This window comes from Ambystoma mexicanum, chromosome 6p, assembly GCF_040938575.1.
Source record: "Ambystoma mexicanum isolate Mex_15411 chromosome 6p, UKY_AmexF1_1, whole genome shotgun sequence".
Taxonomy (NCBI): Eukaryota; Metazoa; Chordata; class Amphibia; order Caudata; family Ambystomatidae; genus Ambystoma; species Ambystoma mexicanum.
The window spans coordinates 1528836548-1528851214 of NC_090935.1; the positions used below are offsets into that span (position 1 = coordinate 1528836548).

At 45.7% G+C, this 14667-nt stretch overlaps 1 protein-coding gene across 3 annotated transcripts in view; it reads right to left on the bottom strand.

Moving 5' to 3' along the window:
• The window catches only part of DGKQ (diacylglycerol kinase theta), a 1656676-nt gene that overhangs the window by 481447 nt on the left and 1160562 nt on the right, over positions 1-14667 (bottom strand). For all 3 annotated transcript variants that reach the window (XM_069626394.1, XM_069626396.1, XM_069626395.1), the window contains one exon: positions 13859-13949. In XM_069626394.1, coding sequence (XP_069482495.1) covers positions 13859-13949 — 91 coding nt within the window. The remainder of the gene's footprint in view (positions 1-13858; positions 13950-14667) is intronic.

Below are 14667 nucleotides of genomic sequence, written 5' to 3' on the forward strand. Positions count from 1 at the left end.
AGAAGATGAGGAAACATCCCAGATCTTGCGGTTCCCACCAGTGAAGGATCAGATGGCCACCGCAAGAAGGGGGGCTTGTGGGATGTATTTACCCATGCATCCGAGCCCTACCTCAAAACTGTGCAGTACTGACATGGAAAACCTCATGATGGCCAGAGCTTCCCAGAAAATGCACAGGGAAATGCATGAAGAATAGGCTGCCACTCATTTTTGCCGATGTTATGGGCACAGAAGGACACTGCCTAAAACCACCATTGGACTACCCGCACAGTAGTCTGAAACCATTGGGAATGGCAATGCTGATTGCCAAATGCAACCTAGAATTGTTGGGAATTCATTTTCTTAAATCCCAAAAATGGGTGCAGTACCAGTACTCACCACTATCCAAAAGCCGGCAGTTTAAAACCACCCTGTGTTTCTCTGAAGGCAGGCTCAAACTGTCTATTTTAAACATTGCAACACATCTAAAAACTCACTGGACACCAGCAGACATTTGGTAGAATGGAGTGTTGTGTGCCTACAAAATCTGGGAAATGAAGAGCCCAGAACAATGCTTATAACAAAACTGGCTGAGCTATGGAGTCAGCAGTTTAAGTTGCACTGGATTTAAAGACACTAAAATCGAAAATGTTTAGATTAAATGAGTGACCTATGTTTGGTGTCACATGCCTTTGTAACTGTTGAAATGCCATAGTTTTGCACTTAGAATCAGCCTTCTAGCTGCATATGTGAAAATGTTTAGTTTTATTTGAAGGCAGAAACTGGGGAACAAAAAGTGACATTTTATCTGAAACCCGGCTTAAGGAACTGAATTCTGCCTGGCAACTACCCCCATCAGGAGTGAAACTTGAGTCACAGCTGTGTTCCCAGGCCTAGCTGCCCTTTTGCTGCTCACACTAAGGATATGCCATCTTTCTGATAATTGAATTACCTGTGCTCTGCAGGAGAGTGAACAATGCAACTCCCTTCACCCAGGCAGAGGGTTTATTGAGAGGATCATAAATGGCTTCCTCTTGAACAATGAGCCTCTCCTGACTCAGGCAAAGGTTTTATTACAGCGGTCGTAAAATGTAGCTTCCTCTTGGCAGAAGCTGGGAGGAGCACTGCCTGTGAGAGAAGCTGGCTTGGCAGAACTGGATAAACCAGTATTTCTACCTTGTGCTGAGGGGAAACCACACCCCTTTGTAGCCAGAATATTGTTTAGAAAAAGATGAATAACTCATAGTACGGACATGTGAAAATTTTATAAATGACACCATAATTCTTGTGATTTTTCTGCCCACATTTTAAGAGGTTTTTCGACCCGGTGGCATGTCCAGGGGGGTTTTAGCGGAAAAGTGGATATTACTCTAAATGTATGCATGTTAAAAATCTGAAACTTCATCAGTTAATGTCCATACTCCCTGCACACATGTATGTAAAGTTGGGTCAATGTCAGAAAGTGAAAAATCAGTTAAAAAGTCAATTATGTGCCATTTCTGAATGCAAGCTCTTAGAAACAGCAGATTTGGACAGAGACATGGCTAAATTCAGCCACACCATGTATATGTAATTTCAAGCAACTGTGTAACTGTGAAATATGTCTTTTATTATCAAATATAGAATGTGTGCAATCTGACAGAGGAGTGTCCTATCTGCAAGCCATAAAATGACATCCCTCTGACTCACAGTTCATTCCCCAATCAAATGATAAATGGAAGTTTGACCAATTAGAAGCTGAGAGAGAGGTAGGGTCAGTGATGCTAGAACACACCCACATTCTAAACACATAAAAGCAGACAGACAGGACAGATAGGGACTTTCAAATCCATTTGCAGCTGGAAGCTCTGCCGGGAAAATCCATACTTACCTCCATCAACCTTCAGAGAGCAACATAGAGACTTCAAATCCATCAGGCCAGACCAGAAGCAGAGTAGAGCTGACCTGTTAGCAGAACCAGAGAGAGCTGACCCAGATCACTGTGAAGTGCAGAGACCAGAGGCGAGTCTAAAACCCTGACCAGATCCGTGATGAGGCCCATTTCACTCAAGAATATAGTGTGAGTACCTAGAAAACTGTGCAGAACCAATCTCCGAGTTAAAATAATATAATTCAATCTATTTAATCTAAGTAGAACTGCCTCCTAACTGTCACCTGTCATTGTAAAGCTGTCACTTGTCATTTTCTAGTTGCAAGCTACACTTGTCATTTTGAGCTTTTAAAATTTGCAAAACCAAAAACGACCTCTATTAAATCGGTCATAACTCTGTAACCGTTTGGGCTAGAGACTTGCAATAACTTTCATCTGAAAGGTTAGAATCGTGGCTTTCCTACGAACCTAGAACCGCATTCCTACCCCTTATAGTTTTACCGCAATCGCGGAACACGCATTCGCGAATTTTACCGCGATTTGCAAATTTCTTCACATGTAAAAACTGCTGCTGCTTGCCTTCCATTTGCCAGAAATTCGTTTAACCTGCTAACTATCCCTGCCTCATTGCTAGTGTGAGCCTGGACTAATATTAACTAGATACCACTCACCCTGAACCTCTGAAAGGGAATTAAAAGCATTTCCAGCATATTTCTCATCCATTGCTAGCACATATCAAAGCATTTTGCCTGTGTTTTCAAAACTCCTATCTGTTTTCTGTAGTGTAAGCTTGCTGGGGTGAACTGATTTACATTGATTGCATTTCTGAGAACTGTGTGTTTTCCTTCCATTTCCTTGCCTTGCATCAAGGGGGGGAGGGGATTGCCAGAGAAAAGTGATTACATTGTTTGGTTGAAATCATATTGAGTATTTTCTGTACTGCATTCATTGAATATTGCATCCACCTGAGCTTACATAAAGCATCCTCTACCACATTATACTTTTGTTCCTATTTACCAGTGTGCTACCTTATCCATTTCATGTCAACTCATTAGTGATTATAAGAAGTGTGCTAGTGCCGGATTCTCCGTTGTTGATCTTTATCATATCAGATTAAGAGTGATATTCAATTATTAATTTATTATAAAGTGTGATATATATATATTTTAAATTATCAAATAAACCTTTTAAACTTGCAAAACAGAACTACTTCTTGGCTCAGTGGTGTCAGGGGGATTCCAAGAGAGGGGTGTTATATAGGGGTAGTCATCCAGAATGCATGAACTGGACATAAAGATATATCAATAAGGGTTTTCATTCAGTATTATAGACTAGGCGTTGACTTAGCTGTAGTGTTGAATTGAATCCTCTTACAAATACCACTTTGACATATGATTGTAACCTCCCTGTTAAACATGACATGTCATTTCTTATAACACGCAGAATGGCATGTCAGATCTGACTTGTAATAAGTTATCAAGGCACCGTGAGGCACCTCCAGCAGCAAGAGCTTTAGTCAAGCCCCGATTGTGCGATATGGCTACTCTGCAACAGCTGGCCATAAGGCAGGTGAGGTCCGGGGCATTGGGGAAATGCAAGGGGCCACAGAAAAATAGAAGAAAGGGGAGTAAATACAAGGAAACAACATTAGAACATAAACAGAGATTGAAGGGAGTGGTCGAAGTGAGCGGGAGCGGTGCTCCTCTACTTTTTAAAAAACGTTTTACTGTTCTTATACTTTTATTTTAAAAAGAAACCATTACGGAATGGTTTTGTTTGAAAATAAAAGCGTAGGAAGAAGTTAAAAAGTGCACTTCAGGGCATTGCACTGCACGAATTTCCCCTTAAACAGCAGGCGCATTTGTTTAGGCGTTTGTATGCTGCATCGGAGGGGGTGTGGTGATGGCATTTGGGGGAGCGGGACAGGCCAGCAGGGGACATAGTTCCACTACTTCTTTTCGTACACTTTGACCACTTATTGAAGGAGTTGAAAGGTTCCAAAATTGTAAGAAACAGACATAAAAAGAATATCAGGAATGAAGAGAAAATTAAGTACATTAAATGAAGGAACAAAACTGGAAAAAAGTGAAAAAGAAGGGGAAAGGAAAATGACAAAAGGGATTGTGGATGGAAATGGTGGAGGCCATCTGGCTCGAACTGGCCTAAAGGGCAACAGGCCCATGGCCAAACCAAAAACGCAAAATGCTGGTGTGGGACTGTTTTTTTTTGTCAAAGTGGGCCACATTTTGGCCAATGTGGGTCAGTTTGCTGATTTACTTCACTATGCAGCTAATAGTTTTGACCAGTGTTACTGGACACATATTCCTTTTTCCATTTTCCTTTTTTCTTCTTCCTTATTTGTAGGGTGGGAGGGTTTTGTGTTAAAAAAGCAAAGGTTTGGAAGGCACTGAGTAAATAATGCACCTCCTGTGTGTTTGGGTCCCCGTTCAGGGCCCACAAACTGATTGTGTTTTCTCAAAGCATGCTGCTCTGTATTTATAAGACCCAGGGGAGCCCTGGGTCTTTGATATGTATAGTAGTGGGGGCTGTTATGTTTCAGCCCCCGGCCGGATAGCCGACTATCTGGCCCCCCGGTGGGTGGGCAGGTCTTTGAACTTGATCCCTGCCTGCCTGTTGGTTTCCTTAGGTGCTTAGCACCTTGGTGCATGAAAGAAGGGTGAGGCGATTGCTCACACCTCACCCTTCCTCAGCATTGTGTTGTACAGACTGTGTGTCTCTTCAACTTGGGGGGAGGAGAGGAGCAGAGAGGGGGAGAGGTTGGGCTGCCCCTCTCCGGGCCTGCCGATGGTAACAGCAGTTACCCTGCCTCGCTTTGTGAGGCACTGTAGCATTGCCCATAACTGCTGAACCCATATGCATGCATATTTATAAATTGCCGATCCCATAACCTAACCCAGAATAATTTGTCTCACACATTGTTTGTCAAGTGTTGGCAATAAAAGGCCATAGGTTTTATTGTACAGATATGGTTATGCAAATAACAATAATCACATATCATAGATAATAACAATACTTTTGGGCACCGGGTCTTGGGGTTACCCCCTCTTTCCTGTGCCGCCACACGTGGGTAAATTGACGGCTGACGCGTTCCCCCAAAAGTATCTCCTATTGACAAACCCTGGAGGCTAGAGTTGCTGTAATTTCTCAAAAGAAATGTTCCATGCCCTTGTTTGATAGGTGGGTGCCGTCTTTGTGAAAAAGGTCCAGGTCACCCAGTGTAATGGCTGGGTGCTTTATGAAGCCCAGTCCTCTTGCTGTACAAATTCTATTTTTTTATTTTTTTATTTTTTTTAGCCCCTGTTGATTTTCCGTCTGGAAATGTCCACAGATTTGTAGCAGTTGGCCCCTTGCCATTTCTTTCTGGGTAGGATGGCCGAGAAGTATATTTCTGTTCCTTTCCAATTATGTGAGATACCTGCAAGGGATGAGCACATGCCCTCAAGTAACTTTCTCCTCCCAAAGGATACCAGGTCATTGCCCACTAGGTGTATGATCAGAAATTCTGGCCGGTCTCTGTATGCGACCAGTTCTGCTAATGTTTCTTGGATTTCTGCCCATCGTAGGACTCTGTAGCCCCACCATGAGGAAATGGTGTTCCTGAAAGGTGGCATTTCTTTGGTCTACTCTGCCCATCGGCCCGTCCTGAAGATAAAAGAGTGGCCGACTATCCGTGCTGATTGAAGAGCGGTCCTCCCTTCGCCTGGTGTTTATGGTTGAAGGGTGGGTGAAAGAAAGGGTGAGGGTGGCTGGCTATATTAGTTGCGGTCTGATGCATCTTTTGTAACAATCTGATTTCCAGCCCCCTATGTTTTTTAGTTGTTGGGGAGCTAAACCTCCTTGTCATGCTGAGGTGACATCACCTATTCTGAAGGAATGGGTGCCAAAGCCCCTGGGGTCCCATCCCGCATTGTTGATTGCTTTCATCAGCACCCCTTTGAATTGGTAGCGGCTTAGTGCCGAGGCATCCTTCTGGATCAAAAACCTCCCCCCAACCTTGAGTCTTTGTGTATAGTAGAGGTTGGTAATACATACCGGGCAGTTTACTGCCTCATCTATGCAACAAATGTTGATGGTTCTTTTTGCCCCCGTTTTTGATTGTTGGATTTCTATGCTGACGCTCTCCTGTCTGACCCTGACTTCCATGACGCCCAGCCCGTTGGTGGCCTTGGTGCTGGATGCAATGAGCTCTCCCACCCAGAAAGCCCCAAAGCATGCCAGGAACAAAGCTGTTCTGAACAATAGGATCTTGTATGGATGCCAACATATGGCTTCCAGCTGGTTTGCGATTTGTACCAGTTTGTTGAAATCAAGGGGGCGGTGGGTGTCTACCTGGAGGCCTTTTATTCTGCCCCAGCCTTTCAATGCATAACAAATGAGGGCACTTTGGGTGGGGTCCGAATCACCCCGTATTTTTGAGAAATATGAGACTGCAACTAGGTGTCTTTTAGCCCAATCTCTCTTAAAGCCTTGTTCATGTGCCCATTTTAAAAATATCTTTATGTCTTTAATCATTATTAACTCTACATGTTTTATGCCTTGGCTTTAAAAACTGTTTGTAAGCACTTACTGTACTGCGCTGCAGTGGTGCTTGCCAGCGCTTTCTCTGCCATCTCTGTGAGGAAGCCTAGTGAGGTGTTGGCACCCGTCTTTGAGGTGCCTGGTTCTTGTTGGACATCCCGGCCTTGGCTCTCTGGTGCTGGCGTTGATGCCGTTATATTATTGGCACCCGTATTTGAGGTGCCTGGTTCATGTTGTGCATCCCGGCCTGAGCTCTTTGGCGCTGGCGTTGATGCCGTTATTTTTGTTTTCCCATTATTTCCCAGCATTCCACCAATATTGGCGTCATCTGTTCCCGGGCGTGCAGCGCTAGCTCCCGGAATCTTGGCCACTGAAAGTGAGATAAGGCATCTGCAATGTTATTATCTGCCCCAGCAATGTGCTTAGCTTTGACCACAATGTTTTCTTGTAATGTGACTGCTGTGATGGCTCGTAGGACTGTTGGCACTAAAGGGCATTTGTTAGACCTTCTGTTTATGGAGCTTACTACTGCCATGTTGTTGCACCAGACCAAGAGTTCCGTGTTAGCAAGCTGCCTGCCCCAGATGTATACTGTTAGCCAGATGGGAAAAATTTCTAGGAGGGTGATTTTTTTGTCCACCCTGCCTGTTGCCATGAGTTGGGCCAGGGTCCTGCCACCCATTCTGTGACTAGTATGACTCCAAACCCCCAGCTCCCGGCTGCATCGGTAAAAAGGACCCTTTTTTTCCATGTATTCAAAGGCGTTGGCCAAAGTGAGGTCCCGTTGAAGTTTTTTAGGAAATTCCGCCAAATTTCCAGGTCTTGCTTCACCTCAGCGCCTTGTCGGATGTGTAGGTGGGGTTTGGTAAATGATTTGATTTTTAGTTCCAGGCTTCTGGAAAATACCCTCCCTTGAGGGATTATTCTGGCAGCGAAATTGACACTGCCTGCTAAAGATTGAAATTCCTTAACTGTGCCTTTGTCTTTTTGCTATCAGGGCTTGTATCTTCTCCAAGAGTTCTGCAATTTTTGTTTTCGGGATCCTGCATAGTCCTTGTGCAGAGTTGATTTCAATGCCCAGGAAAATTATGTTGGTGGCTGGTTTGGTCGTTTTTCTTTTGCTAGAGGTATGCCCCAGTGTGCGGCCATTCCTTCTAATTTCTCCAGGGCCTCATTGCATTCTTCTGAGTTTGCTGGGCCCATTACCATAAAATCATCTAGGTAGTGTAATACTTTGGTTCCTGGTCTCTCTTTTTGGAAAGACCATTGAAAAAAGGAGCTGAATTGCTTGAATAGGGCGCAGGATACTGTGCACCCCATTGGGAGGCATTTGTCTACATAGAATTTGTTGTTAAAAGTAAAACCTAACCATTGCTGGGAGTCTAGGTGGAATGGCAATAGTCTGAAAGCAGATTCAATGTCTAGTTTTGCAATCAGGGCATTCCTGCCACATTCCTGTATGAGTCTTACTGCCTCCCGGAAGTGTGTGTAGGATACTGCGGATTCCGCGTGTGGAATGCTGTCATTAAGGGATTGGCCTTTGGGATAGGGTAGATGGTGGATTAGTCTGATTTTTCCAGGCTCTTTTTTGGGACCAGGCCTAGTGGTGATATTATGTATTCTTTGAGGGGCATGTGGTCCCAGGGTCCACCGATCCTGCCTAAAAGCAGTTCTTTCTTGATTTTCCTCTCCACTATTTGGGGGGGTTGTCCCTGGCCGGTTTTAGGTTTAGTGGGATGTTCTGTGACCCTGTGTCCTGAAAAGGGATGACAAAACCCTTGGAGAAACCCTGCCAGATAGTGTCACTGGTTACTCCGTCTGGGTAGTTCAATAGCGCCTCTCTAAAATGGTTTGGGTTGATCGGTGTTCTACCTGGTGCCAAATCTGGGGTTGAAAAAACATGGTTAGCACTAGTCTTTTGGGTTTTTGGCTGGCAGTCTGGTGCAGTTGCTTGCTGCGTGATCACCGTTGCAGTTTGTGCAGGTGTGTTTGTACCAGCATTCTTTATCCCAAGAGCATTGTTTTTTTCCAAAATTCCTGCATGGAGTGTTGGCTTTTGAACAATGGTTTTTGTTATGCCTTTGGGTATTAGACTTAGCCGCCCATGGCTGGTTCTTACGAAAGGGCTGTTCTGCCTTTTTATGCTTCTCATTATCGTTATTTCTAGGACCTGTGTTTTTGGTATTTTTGGAGGGGTTCTGGGAGGCCACTTCCTCCGCTGGGGGCTCAGCATTTAACATGTACAAATAATTTTGGACCTTGTCCCATTCTATGGCAGCCTCTCTGACATGCTTCTCCGAAATCTGATGTTGTATGCTAGCCAGGTCTTTCCTTTCTGTGCTACTTTCACCTTTCTTATTTTATCCATGTAGGCCCATATTTTTCTCCCATCATGAGGAAATTTCTCCTCATAGATTGTTGCCAAAATGGCAAAAGCTTGAAGCCAGTTATCCCAGTTCTGTTCTAGCTGGGCGTTTCTGGCTATGGCTTTCTCTTCTATCTTTTTAGGGTCCCTAAACGCATCTTTTCTTTTGCGTTGGGCTTCAATTAATGAAAAGATTTTTATGAATTCCTTGGCCCATATTGTTTCTTTGATTGTGACATCAATATTCCATGCTAGGCATCTTTTATATCTATTCAGTATTTCAGTCTGGAAAGATTTCATTTTTATATCTAATTGGGCATTGCAGATCATTGCTATGTCTGTTGGATTGCTGTTGCTCTGCCCCCTTTGTCCTACTGTAACTGTATTGGGAGTTGACCATGCCTTTAAAACTCCTGATGGGTCTGCCGTGGTTGCCATAGGTGCAACTGTGGGGGCAGTTGTTGGTGCTGCTGGCACTTGTGGCTGTGCTGTGGCTGGTGTTGGTATCGCTTGGATTGTTGCTGGAGTGGGGGGGGGGGTCATCAATATGATAGGTTCTAAAGGTATGTTTTGGTTTGTTGGCCCTTGTTCCCCTGTTTGAGGTCATTGTTTCTCCCTCATTTCCCGCAATAACTGCTGCATTTCCGACATGTTCTCGCACAATTTTGCCAGTTTTTTGTTACCTTTTTTGGGGCCATCCATCACTTTCTGTCTCTTTGATGGTGTAGTGACGTCATCCTGGATGAGTGGCATGGTTTTCCCATCCCTTGGTAGGCCGTACATACTCTCCCAAGCCCAACCGTAATGCTCTTCTGCTTCTAAGGCTGCCAATAGGTCTGGGGACTTGGGTGATTGTGCTGGTGCGGTGGCATTCCGTGATTTTCGTTTGGGACCCATGTTTTCTTTTTACCTGTTTCGGTTGGAAAGATAAGTCCCAATGAGTTTTCCCTGCTGTGTCAGCAATCTCTGCACATTTGTCAAATATTGAGCTTTCTGCTCCTGTTTGTATATAGTTGAAATGCCCAAGGTTGCTGTTTGCCGTGCTGGGAAAGTGTCTAGTGTTCTCATATAGAAATTGTAACTTATTTTTCCTAACACGTTTAGAATGATGGAGCTGGAGGATTGGTTCGAACCCCAACCTTTCAGGTATGAGTCACGACACTTACTGACTGTGTCACAGAGACTGGCTAATAAATTCGATTTAGTTCAGCAAAATAATGCATGTAGCTGTATATAAAATGCATGCTAGTCTGACAAAAAAAAGCCCTCTCTGGGGCTGTTTCTGACGTTTCTTTAGCCATAAAATTGTTGAATTCTCGGGCCAGGCTCTCCCCCCTGGATCTTGTGCTTGCTTTGTGAAAGATTAGCTGGGCAGCGCGTGTCCCGCGTCGGCCGGGGGAGCGGCTGACTGCAGATGTTTACTTTATCCCACTCGCGTAGGAAAACAAAGTTTCTAATGCGCTCGTACGGCGCCCGGCGTGGCAGCTTACCTTGAAATAGATGTATACTCAAAGACGCCACCTACGCCGAGCCGCGCTGCAGGATTTCGTCCGCTCTGCTCAGGTAATTGGATTCTTGTTACTTTTGCGATTCTTCCCGGGAGACTGTTTTCTTAGTCAATGTTCGCCGCTTGCTCGTCGTGTTGAGTTAACAGGTCAATGTTCAAAGGAAAAAAGACGCGGCAAAATGCAACAAACTTTTAAGAGGCTAAAGAAGCAAAGGCTTGGAAGGCACAGAGTAAACAGTGCACCTCCTGTGTGTTTGGGTCCCTGTTCAGGGTCCACAAACTGATTGTGTTTTCTCAGAGCATGCTGCTCTGTATTTATAAGACCCAGGGGAGCCCTGGGTCTTTGATATGTATAGTAGTGGGGGCTGTTATGTTTCAGCCCCCGGCCGGATAGCCGACTATCTGGCGCCCCGGGGGGGGAGGGCAGGTCTCTGAACTTGATCGCTGCCTGCCTGTTGGTTTCCTTAGGCGCTTAGCACCTTGGTGCATGAAGGAAGGGTGAGTTGATTGCTCACACCTCACCCTTCCTCAGCATTGTGTTGTACAGACTGCGTGTCTCTTCGACTTGGGGGGAGGAGAGGAGCAGAGAGGGGGAGAGGTTGGGCTGCCCCTCTCTGGGCCTGCTGATGGTAACAGCAGTTACACTGCCTCGCCTTGTGAGGCACTGCAGCATTGCCCAGAATTGGATGCCCTACGAATCCATGTTTTGGGGTTGAAGGAGGTTATCAAAAACTGTTCAATACTTCCTGCATTCTTGGTTGATTGCAAGCATCCATTTTTTTAATACATGCACGCAATTTGAATTTGTTGTGGAAAGTTCTTTTGTTCTAAAGCTGTGTTTACAGGTTTTATATAGTTTGCCCTTTGTATTGGCTGTTCATAAAGTCTCTGGAAATGGAAGGTGTGGGCTGAGAGCAAACTATTAACGACCAGCTGATCCTTGGCAAAACAGGAGCAATGGATTGGGCCAATCGAAACCCTAATAGAAGGGCCAATCAAATCTTTGCGTGCAGTTGAAAAGATTAATGCTGCTTTTTTTATTTATATTTAATGTTTGCTTGTTGGGCGCTTACACAATAAAGATTGTGCCAAGTACAGAGCGCCAGCAGGCATTTGGCAGCAGAAGAAGGAGGTACGCTAGGCAGACCCTGCCTAAGAGCGTGACTACTGCCACAAGGTGCGCTGCATGATGGGGGCCTTATAAGAAATCCCACTGGGCCGAATCACCCCAAGAGAAAACAGATGGCAAACGTCTGGCAAATGCCCTTGCATTTTATAAAACCTACTTGATCTATCAATTGTTGGCACTTTAAAAAGCACCATTCTACAGCAACGTCGCTGCTTGTAGGAGCACCGTCAAATTGTCCCGTTAAATTGTCCCCCAAACTATGGGGGTCGAAGTGGGGGGGAGTGGTTAGGAGCGGTGCTCCACTACTTTTTTTTAAAATTACATGCTACTGTTCCTATACATTTACTTTAAAATTAACCTGTTCCAGAATGGTTTTGTTTCAAAATAAAAGTGTAGGAAGCAGATGAAGCTTGCACTGCACCGAATGTTTCTTTAAAGAGCAGCTGCATTTGTTTAGAGGTTTGTATGGCGCGTGGGAGGGGTCTTGGCGATTGGGGTTTTTGGGGAGCGGGACAGGCCAGCAGGGAACATAGTCCCACTACTTATTTTTGTGCACTTCGACCACTGCCCAAACTGCATTTGTAAGAGTTGAACTATGTTCATTTTGTGCTTTCAAAGCATCCCAGGCCACACATCACACGCGTTCCATCTTGCGCACCTGTCTCAAGAAAGGCGACTTGTACTCTTAGGCCGTCGGGGTGCAGGCGCCCACGCCGCTGATTGGCTGTAAACATGTTCAATCAGGGGCCACGCAGGCGGGAATCACTCCCCCTCGCCACTTGCCACATCTCCCTCCCAGAAAAGGTGAGCACATGCAGACAGGGTTTCAAGCAAGGCTTGTATTTCATGGCACATTTGTCGTTAGGCAACAATTACACGCACACATGTATTGCACAAACACAGTATGAAAATCGTGACCTTTGTGGCAAGCAGCCCCCTTGCATCCATCATCCATCTGCACATGTATTTATTTTCGCAGAAGCAGGCGTGGAAGGAAGAAATGAGTGATTGCAATAAGAAGAAAAGGGGCAATGCATAGTTTCTAATGGAAACACATAGGCACCACCATAAACATTCACACCTTTACGCAGGTCTTTGCTCGAAATGGGATGGCGCCAATTTCCTGCAACCGAAACATGAAACGGCTGGATAACAAAACAACAAACATGGAACAGGACGAGAGCAAGGAGCATTGCCGTAACATGCAGTTTAAGACAGGGGGCCTCATTCCGACCTGGCCACAGAGGGATACCGGGCACCGGTAAGGACACCGGTGACGGTAATCCCTTTGCGCCCTATTCCGAGGTCCCCCAACGGGACCCGTAAGGTACGTTTGGTCAGACCAAACGTACCTTACGGTTCCCGTTGGGGGACCAGGGCGCAAATAACGGCCTTGGCATGCGCCGGGCCGTTATTTGCACCCTCCCCATTCCCACTGAGCCCTATCGGGGCTCAAATGGGAATGGGGATTGCCATTTTCAATGGGGATTTGCCGGTCCCGCAAAGGTCGGAATAGACTGGTAAGTTCCCATTGAACCAGGGCGGACTTGGTACCGTTATTGGAGGCAGTCATGGCGCTAATAGCGCCATGACTACCTCCAATCTCGGAATGAGGCCCAGAGAGGGATTGGTGTGTGTCGCCTGTCACACGGATCAGAGTGGGTAGCCTCCGAGGGGGCACCTATTCACTGAGCTGTGGATTATTATTTCAGAGGAAGGACACGGGTGCCGGCACACAAGTGGCACGTGGTCAGGAATGTAAGTCCTTTAACTATCACTGTGTCGAATGGCCTTGCTTCATAGCTGCAGGCACCCATGCCTCCAATCCCAAAGATTAATGTAAGGTAACAAGCGTCAGACAGCAGATGTGATCCCTCCTCCCCCCGCCCTCCGTGCAACTGAAATGGAACAGGAAACAGGGCTTCTACAACTCTAACTGCACACTGCCCACAGGCGGCTCAGGATAGAAACAATCTGAATCCAGCAATTGGACGGCAAAAGCAACACATCATGGCACCCAGTGCTGGAAATGGGAAAAACGTACCGGGGGAACCCTCTCATTCTAGGAGTGTCGTGGGCAAGCCCCTGGGTCGGGCCACAGGGCAGCAAGCCATGTTTTGCCAGAACTCTGCTCAGGCAAGACAAGTGTTGCCGAAAAGCTGCACGGTTGTCTTCCGGGCCATGCCATTTTGGCATCTCCAAGTTCTATAATTCCTCCTGCTCATTACCTCATTGCCCCCTTGTCCAGGCCGTGCCCTCCTCACTGCTGCAGGACTGTGATGAGGACAGTAGTGACGATTACTGGTACATAGCCTAGCCATTAATACCGTACATGCATGGTCAGAACACAGTTGCCTGACAAATAATACACCACTATATATTACCACTGTTCAACAAAAGGAAAACCTCTTAACAAGAAATATTTGAACCCCCCAGCAACACAAATTCCCCGCAAGGTGAATGGATTACCTGGCGGCCCAGCTGCTGCAAGATCTCTTCGATGACAGTCTGAGATGTGCTTTCCATATTTATTCGTATTGAGATATAAGCCACGCCCACTCTATCAAATAAGAAAAAAGGATCAGAAACTTCAGTTAGAGGGATGTGATTACCACAGACGACAAAACAAATATGCCACTTCGTTTTACTCAACAAGAAGGCCCGCCAACTGATCACCCCTAGAAACAGAAGCCTGAGAGCGTGTGGTCACCTCCGTTTCTACCAATGCTGCTAAGGAAGGGGGGGGGGTGCGTTGAAACTGACTGTGCATGGAGGCAGACTGCTCCAATCTACCCATAAGTCTACCCACTGTAACACAAAAGGCCCTACTTATCAGCCAACCTGTATAACCCCCTGAGCACTAGTAGCAACTTCCTGTGGGCTTGCCAGGATTAGGTGGGAGCACTCAAGATCATTTTCATGGTTACATCTTTACTTTTCTAAGTCAATGCAAATTCCGGGCAGACGGACAAACATTCTGTTTTCGTGAGAGACATTTGGCTATTGCTCTATTTTATCGCAGGTAACTGCATATCACAACTATGTTTGCCCCAATATATGCCAGATCGAGCAGTATTACGATATGTTGGTTGTGGTTCCACATTCAGGAGCGTGGCACACCTAGAGCACTGGTGGACTAATGTTCAGAACACTCACTAGGGTGGGGGATGAGCGAGCAGCCAAGAGTACAGATTAAAAAAAAATGTTTAGCCAGTTCATTCAAGGACATGCTCACTCTACTTGTTTGTTATTAATAAACCATCAGTAAACACATACTT